This window comes from Buceros rhinoceros, unplaced genomic scaffold (assembly GCF_000710305.1).
Source record: "Buceros rhinoceros silvestris isolate BGI_N320 unplaced genomic scaffold, ASM71030v1 scaffold12137, whole genome shotgun sequence".
NCBI classification, from domain to species: domain Eukaryota; kingdom Metazoa; phylum Chordata; class Aves; order Bucerotiformes; family Bucerotidae; genus Buceros; species Buceros rhinoceros.
In genome coordinates this window covers 108,141-116,791 of record NW_010422845.1, presented here as the reverse complement: position 1 = coordinate 116,791, position 8,651 = coordinate 108,141, and the positions used below count along the sequence as shown (strand labels likewise).

General features: G+C 39.7%; 1 protein-coding gene across 1 annotated transcript in view; it reads left to right on the top strand.

The window, feature by feature from the left end:
• The first annotated feature begins 671 nt into the window (after positions 1–671).
• The window catches only part of PPIL4 (peptidylprolyl isomerase (cyclophilin)-like 4), a 16,234-nt gene continuing 8,254 nt past the window's right edge, over positions 672–8,651 (top strand). Inside the window, exons 1-8 of the mRNA XM_010140199.1 lie at positions 672–734; positions 820–884; positions 2,129–2,246; positions 3,816–3,958; positions 4,321–4,417; positions 5,234–5,350; positions 5,713–5,837; positions 8,106–8,172. Of these exons, the coding sequence (XP_010138501.1) occupies positions 850–884; positions 2,129–2,246; positions 3,816–3,958; positions 4,321–4,417; positions 5,234–5,350; positions 5,713–5,837; positions 8,106–8,172 (702 nt within the window). The 5' untranslated portion in view covers positions 672–734; positions 820–849. The remainder of the gene's footprint in view (positions 735–819; positions 885–2,128; positions 2,247–3,815; positions 3,959–4,320; positions 4,418–5,233; positions 5,351–5,712; positions 5,838–8,105; positions 8,173–8,651) is intronic.

Genomic DNA, 8,651 nt, shown 5'->3' with positions numbered 1-8,651 from the left:
AGCTGCCCGGCAGCGGCCGCGGGCTTGGCAGCGAGCTGGGTCCTTCGCTGGGCTTGAGGTTTAGGTGCCGGCAGGGCCTGCTGAGGAACCGGGCTCCGAACGCATCGTTTGGGTCAGCAGCGCGCCTTCTCCCACCCTGTGTTCTGGCACGTCGCGTCGGACCTCAGTCCTGGCGGATTAGATCCAAATGAGTGCCCAGTTTTGTGTGGCCGTCAGCCGTCCCCGTGGGCGGCTTGTGTGTATGTGTTTGAAATACTTAGAAACATCGGTTGCTGTTGGGAAGCGTGGGTTTTTGTTATTATGCTTTTATCCTAAGTATAATGAATAATAATTTATTTTTAAGGTGAGTAAATATAATATAGGCTAAATCGGAAGGTAACTGGTGGTCTTTCTTAGATGTTTGGAAGGAAACTGGGAAGAAAAATGCGTTTCTGTATGCCTAGCTGTATTAGTGTTCTTTGAATCACCGGAGGTGGGCTCTAGGAAGGGAGGAGTGTGTCTGCTCCTTCCAGCATTTTTCACAGCCTCGACAGGTTGTACACTGATAAGTGTTAACACAGTGTGCTCCAAAACCACTTTCCTACACACTAAACTGGATATCTGTTCTATTTAAACATAACTGTGTCTGGGGCTTTCTTTAGTAAACATTGGTTTAATTTCTTACAGCTTGTCTGAATTTTCTGAAGCTCTGCAAAGTCAAGTACTACAACTATTGTCTTATTTACAATGTGCAGGTGAGTATTTTCAATTCCTTATTTTCTTGTTTGTTTAAATGCATGAACATGAAAGCAGTATCTGATGTGTTGTGTTCTGTGACAGAGGGATTTTATCATACAGACTGGTGACCCCATGGGAACTGGCCGTGGAGGGGAATCCATATTTTGGTAAGTAAAACTTCTGTGTAACTTAATCACCAGAGAAGTTGTATTGGGGAATAGGAATTCCACTTAGATTTTCTTTGGCTCTCTTGGGGCAGAATAAATGATGGGAAGTAAAAAAAGTTTATGCCTAATATTTTTTGTCATTCCTAAAGAGCTTTAACATTCTTATGCTGCCTTTGGCCCTGCATATTTTTTCTTCTGAATGGTATTCTCTTTGATCTTAGAAGTGAAGTTACAACTAACAAGTTCTACTTAAATTTCTGTTTATTTAGAAGTTCGCAAATAACTGTAGGTTTGGTTTTGTAAGAGAAGTATCATAAGTGAGCGCTCTGTAGAAGGCAGAATCATTAGTGGTTTGTTACTACTTTTACTTTTGTAACAAAATATATTTAATTGAGCAGGAGGGGAATATAGAGGTTATACTTGATTTCCTTTGTGTATAAGAAAGTAATGCTGTTGCTCTCAAAATTTACATGAGTTCATTCTCTTCCGCTGCTGGCATGGAGAATGGCAGTTTGTCTTTTCAACCAGTTCATTCCTGATGAAATCCATGAGTTTTTGTTCTTGCTACCCAGGAAACTGATGCAAGCAAAGTTTTATTTCAATGCTCTCTTCATAGAGGCTTACGCCTGCTTAGCAAAATGAGTGAAAACACAGCACTGTCCTTAAATTTGGGCAAATATGTGTATTGACCGTGCCTCTGTCAGTTACGGAGAGAGACAAAATGAGCGATACCAGGGTTAGACTTGATAAATTAAAAAGAATTTCACAATTTGCCATATCCTGTGTATCTCAAGTTACTGGATGCAGTCCTGTCTGTATGATGAACTAAGTTTACTTGTGGGTTTAGTGGCTTTACTATTTATCTTGAAAGACAAATTTTTTACATACATTATTACATTTTTACAGGGTGGATTAGCTTATTTTTACAGAACTTATCAGAAGTTGTTATATACTTGAAAAATGTTATCTATATGTTTAAAAACATATCAGTACACCTTCCCCTGCCCTTCTCCCCGCAAAGCCTCTGTGAAATGCCTCAGAGAAAAATGTTCCTTGTAATATAAAGTGAATTATGCAAGCGTACGGGTCTTTAAAAAGATGCACAGATGCAACATAAATTCTGGTTTTATTTAAATGGCAATATAAAAATTTCAAGGATACTTTATTTAGCATTTTACAGCATTTGTTTATCTCACTTTTAAAATTCCTTTGTCTCATAATGTATTTGTTACATGTCTTTTCAGTCAACTGTACGGTGATCAAGCTAGATTTTTTGAGGCAGAAAAAGTGCCGAGAATTAAGCACAAGAAGAAGGGAACTGTGTCAATGGTGAACAACGGCAACGATCAGCATGGATCGCAGGTCAGCATACAGTGCTGGAAAGCCTTGGTACACGTCTGTGAAACTCGAATGATAATTCCTTGAATTTACAGAAGAGTCCTAACAATGACAATAGCATCATCTTGTAATATGTTCAAAAGGCGTTTAAAAACCGGCCATCGATCAGAGAAGTATTTTACCTGGTGTTCCGTGTGCTGGTGGGTATTGATTACATACAGGAAAGAGATTAAACTGCTCAGATTCAAGTACTGTCCTCATTTAATGTTATAAATTTTTGTTGGTTTTACTGATGTGCACCAAGTTCTTGCTGTTGGTATATTTAAAGCTCCAGCCCCTCACTGAATTACATTATTTCTAAATTACTATTTTAGGTACATTGTCACTTTTATATATTAAAATGCGTCATTGTAATATCCATACATTTTAATTTTAAAAAGAGGTTTTTCTTAATAAGAAAGAGTATTTTATTCCAGCTAGAGCTTGTAATATACGGAGTTAATTTTGCTGCTTCCCTGCATCATATGCATAAAATTGTTTGGGTGGGGCTTTTAGGAAAAAGAGGTGGCATCTGTGTCTATATTTAAAATGGCAGCCTGCTAGCTTATACACAGGCATATGAGAATGAATGCAGATCCAGGAACATTATTGCAGCTTCTTTCTTGGGAAAGAAAAATTCCAGTAAGGAATTCCGTGGAGTTGGCTTACAAGTATAATGTGGCTTAGTGTAACCTGTACCAAATACTACCCATTTTTAGCTGTGTTGCAGAGAATGAGGAGTGGGATGTTCCCAGTCAGGTTGTAAAGCATGGGTGTGATGGTTGTGTTATTAATTGTTTCTATCTGCTTCTTCCTCTGTCTTTAGCGTTCAGCTGGGGTCAGTTCTCACAGGTTCAGTTTTGCCCTAAAGCAGAAAACCCAGTTTGTGTTAGGATACGTTTCAGTGTCAGCTGAAGGTAATCTAAGTCAATGCTACCGTGTTCTAGTTCTCCTCTGGGTGCTACTGCATCCAGTTATTTTGGGAGAGAAGGGTTTGTGATACAAGGGAAGAAAGGAAGAAAGTCTGGATGGAATGAGGTGACAGTAGCCGTGTGGAAGCTTTAGCCAAAATTGTGAAAAACTGCTGAATGCAGTTTGATGAACAGGTGATTGAGCTCAGCTCACAGCTGCCCAGAGGGGCAGCTTTGCTCTTTCTCTCCTGTCCCTTTCTTCAGCTGTGATGTCTGATAAAATTGTTGGTGATTTTGCTCAACAAACCTACTGGCGGGTAACTGTCTGCTCCTCCTCTGCTGGTCTGGTTCTCTGCCAGATTACCTAGTCAACCCAATTCATAGAAGGGTCCAGCGAGCCAGAGCTGCAAGCTTGTGTGGAGGGAGGCTTGTGAGAGTTTCTTCCTCAGGCAGTAGCTGTGAGCAGTAGGCTGGCTCACCGTGTTCTCAGAACTGATGGAAGAAGACTAATCTTCTCCCGCAGAAGTCAGGAAGAGTTTTTTTTCCCCCACTGATTTCAGTGAGAGTTGTACGTACTATAAGTTGAAACTCAAGCCCTGAATTCTTCTCTTTACTGTTACTGGTTTTCTATCTTCTTTTGTAGTTTCTAATTACTACAGGGGAAAACCTGGATTACCTTGATGGTGTGCATACAGTATTTGGAGAAGTGACAGAAGGCATGGATGTATTGAAGACAATTAATGAAACCTTTGTAGATAAGGATTTTATCCCATATCAAGATATCAGGTGTGACTGCTTTTAACTTGCCTTTTTGAGGAACGCATTATAATTAAACAAATTCATCTTTTTATGGAAACTAGAGTAAAGAAGCGATGTCAGGTGACCTGTACATGGTATCTTAATACTGAAAGAAAAAGAGTATTTATTGGTACTATAAGCATGTACCTGTGTAAGTGTGTAACAACTGTGTAAGAGAATGTGCAACGGTTGCCTTTACAAAAGCACCAGTACTAGTATTTCCTAGCATACAGGATGTTTGGCTGTTGGGGATATAACTGAGAATCAGCAGGGCTGGTTTCCTGTTACCTGGGTGAAGAGAGTTTTATTTGTGTGGGACTGATGCCGGTCTTGATTTTGTTTTCAATAAGGATAAATCATACAGTAATTTTAGATGATCCATTTGAAGATCCACCTGGCTTGTCTGTTCCTGATCGCTCACCCGAACCTACTAAGGAGCAGCTAGATGTGAGTATTTGCGATAGCTTCTTGGGGAAAAGTTGGAATAAATAGTTAAATAAGTTTATCCTTGTTAATGGCCAGCAGAGGCTTGGTCAAAATAAGAATTCTGTCCTTAAGACTTTGCCTGTCAAATCTATGTCCTAAAAGAGCTACGCATTTCTGGCACAGAAGAGTAAGAGATGCTCTTCTACTTCACTATCTTGATTTGACTGGTATGTCAAATGCTTGTCTGCGTTTTGTGGCTATTTCTGTGTTTAATCAAATATGGCTGCTTAATCTTTCAAGAAAAGGATAAAAGGGTGACTCTTGTGCTCTCCCTTGTGACTGTGGTGAAGTTAGGCTGGAAAGCTGTACTTTAGATTTCTAATTACAGTGTAGATAAGCAGAACATTCCGAATATTCACCTTTGACATTACTGTTTGGTATACTCTAGTAGACGACAAAATACAACTTCTATTAATGTAGAAGTGCTTTCTGCTGTTTCCCTTCTAAATGTGAGTCTGAATAATCTTGGACATTCTTCTCATTCTATCTGTAAATGTGTGTACTTGTTCGAACAGAAGGAATGTGATAAATTCAAATTGCCTCAGATTGAGCCTGAGAGCTCAGACAGAGTTCATAGTACCTGAAACGTAAGGATAACATCTGTCTCTTTTAAATCTAATGGTGAAGAACACAATGAAAGCTCAGTTCTGCAGAGATACAGTGCTTAAGCATTTCTCATGTCTTGGAGGGCAAGGGGGGAGGTCATCCAAGGAGTATCTTGAGAAAGAATGTTTGGCTGTGGCTTGGTAATAAGTAGCTTTCTCCTTCATTTTTCAGAGCGGCAGAATAGGAGCAGATGAGGAAATTGATGACATGAAAGGACGGTCTGCAGAGGAAATAGAAGAACTTGAGGCAGAAAAAGAAGCAAAAACTCGTGCCATTCTTCTGGAAATGGTGAATGTTTTTCTGTATTTACCTTCTAGATGTTATTCCTCTGTGTGTGCATGTTATATTAAGCCTAGGAGGGTGTGTACTATTTATCTTGAAATTTCTTCTCTGGTGTATGCATGCGTACAGAGAGGATATATTTGAGGCAGAGGGTATTTGTGATTTTCATGAAATCCCAGCAGTGGAACTGCAAATAGATAATATTTTTTGGTGCTATGTAAAATACTTTTTTTGTGACATTGAGTAGGAAAAATACTTTAATAATTTTTGATTCTGTTATAGGAATGATGTGTTGCCATGTGCTTGTGGTAATAAAATGTGGAGAGCTGTAAGTGGAAGTGGTGGAAGTGTTTTTCTGTACCCCACAGGTGGGAGACTTACCAGATGCAGAGGTGAAGCCACCAGAAAATGTGCTGTTTGTTTGTAAACTGAATCCTGTGACCACAGATGAAGACCTAGAGATAATATTTTCAAGATTTGGTCCCATTAAAAGGTAATTATTGTAAAATACAAGAGAAAACCTTCTTTGTTGAAACTGAAATTGATTCCCACTGGTCGATTTAGGTTGGCTGTAGTGTTCTGGTGTCTCTGGAGATTTATGCTTACCCCCATGTATTTGGGTAGAGACCACAACAATGGTGATACAGAGTCAGATGATTTGGCTTGATGAGTCCCCTGTCCCAGCAGTGGTTTTAAGTGGAAGCCTGGGGAAGTATAGAAGCAAGGAAAGTATATGATAATCTCCCCAGCCCTCTGTCCTCTCCCTCCTTTCATCAGTGTTTTATCTGATGCTACGTGATCTAGATACAGTCTCTGGGTTTTTCTTTTCCATGGGAATATATCCGGTTTGGGACAAAGCAGTAAACATTTCTGGCATCCAACATACTCCTTAACCTCATGCCTGCTGCCCTTTTCAGTTTTGAACTTCATTCCTTCTAGTTTCAGTTGATTCCTCCTCCTACTGCTACTAAACAACGTGATGGGCAGTAAAACCTACTTTCCTACACCTCTCGATCCTATACCCCAAAGTCACATTTTTTTCTTTTCCTTGATAAGGGTACTAGCCTGCATACTCATGAGTTGTAGAGGAATTCTTACCTTGTTTCCCTTTTCTCAATCTTTTTCTGCTCTTTTGTTTTCATCTTGAGATGAGAGAACAAGAACTGCACTTGGTATTAAAGAAATTACAGATTTACAGTGGCACAGTGGTATTCTCTGCGTTACTCTCAACTCCTTTTCTAGTAAATGCTACAGCTATGGGGTTTTTTAACAATGCACAATTAGGACCCACTCCCTGTGCTCATGTTGTTGCATTTATCTACACTGAACATCATTTGCTATCTTGTTGTTCAGCTGGTCTCCTTCTGCAATTTTTTCAGTCTTTATTTTTTTGCCACCTTTTACAGTTTAATATCATCAGCAAACTCCACTGGTGACCTCTTTACTTTCTTGGTGAGAAATGACTGTTTACTCTTACCTGGTCTTTCATATATTTATCAGTGCAAAGATGTTTCTAAACAGCCACTGCTCATTAGTTTCCCTGAAAGTCCTTGATGCAGGAGCTTATTAGAATTTGCAGAGGGACTTCAAGGGACTGCATCAAATCGATCATCATCGCCACGCATAAACATATTGACTCTTTCAGAGAACTTCACATAGGTTTATGCAGAGGACATGGAGTAGGTCCTGTTTACTCAGATGCCTGCTAACTGTTCTGTGTTGAGTTTCTACTGGTTTGTGCAGTAGTGGCATACTGGCCTGCAGTCTCCCAGGTCCTTCACTGGACTGTGTTTGTGTGTGTGTGTGAGAGAGAGAAATTGTTGTTTGCCACTCTTGCTGCTCCACCATGGTTTCAGGATCTCCTAGGGCTTTTTTTTTTTCTCTCCCTGTTCAGTACCTTTTCTGGAGTCCTTGTGCTTTCAGACAGATTATTCAGAGAATCTATGAAGGAGGGTTCTGGCACAAGGCTGTCCTACCTTCTTCCTCATGGATGGCTTCTGCAAAGAACTCCTATAGCTTCTCTGAATGGCCTTGTCATCTTTTGTCCTTTTTTTTTTTTTTTCCTCTTGATTGTCTTTTGGATTGGGTATCCTAATCCTGATTCATCACTTCCTCAGTGAGGAAATGGGGAGATCATCCCTTAAGTGTCACCTTCACATTTCCTGTCCTTGTTGCCTGTCTGACCTCCTTCATCATCAGGCAGTCAGGATTCTCATGTCACACAAGTTTGATTATATGGATGCACTGCTGTGTTGGTCCCAGTTTGTGTCTACTGATTCAGGCTGCTTATTTTTGCCCAGTGAACTGCCTGATAAGACGGCTGCTGAAGATGTGCTTGCTAAGAAGAGAAAGTTTGTCACACGATGTCTGTTTAAACTTTTCTGAAAACGACTGAGAACATAAAACATGAAATTTCTTGTCTTGCATTAGTGAAATGCAAAAACATTAAAAACAACAGTGAAATGCAGAAAAATTTATAACAAACAGTAATGTTGAAAAACAGACTTTGTTCTACACTTCATGTTAACCACTTGTGAGTTAAGTGTTATAACAGCTCGGGTATATGTCACATGCACTTCTTCTGTGCAGGCACTGCCACATCAGTAGGGGTCTCAGAATCAAGTGTTATAATACCTTCAAGGTTTTTTGCTCTTTGTTTATTTTTTTTTAACCTGTTACTCTCCCTTTTAAGCAGTGCTTGCCTAGCCTATGTTTTTTGCTTCAACAGCATTGACATTTTAATTTCGTATCAATTTTTCAGCTGTGAAGTGATTAGAGACTGGAAGACTGGTGAATCTCTTTGTTATGCTTTCATTGAGTTTGAAAAGGTATGGTTTTTAGGTATGCTGTATGTAGATTCTGCTTATAAAAGTTCATTTTTGGTATTCTTCCATTGAGGAAAACCAGTGAAATCTTCAAGTGAGGGCTAGCTAGATAGTATTTTCTGTTACTGACTTACAGAAGTCGTAGGTCCTAGATGAGGCAAACATTTAGGTTTCTCTCTGTTCAACCAAGCAATATGAATGTGTTACTCGGTTGTCTTGAAATCAGTGGGAGGGAAGCAGGTCCCTTTTTTTCCCCAGAACGTGTTAGGACTTTGAAGAGCTAAAGCAGGGAATGCTAGAAGAAAAAGGCATAAAGAGAGGAGGGTATATGAAAGAAGGGAGATCCTCTGTTGGACTAGTTTGCGTTATCAACATGCTGCTCTTACTATGAGATTGATAGTCAAAGTTCTCATGATGGTGCGTGGCTTCTTGTGTGTATCTGCTGATCTCTCCAATCTGTGAGGAAAACTGGAAAACACTGG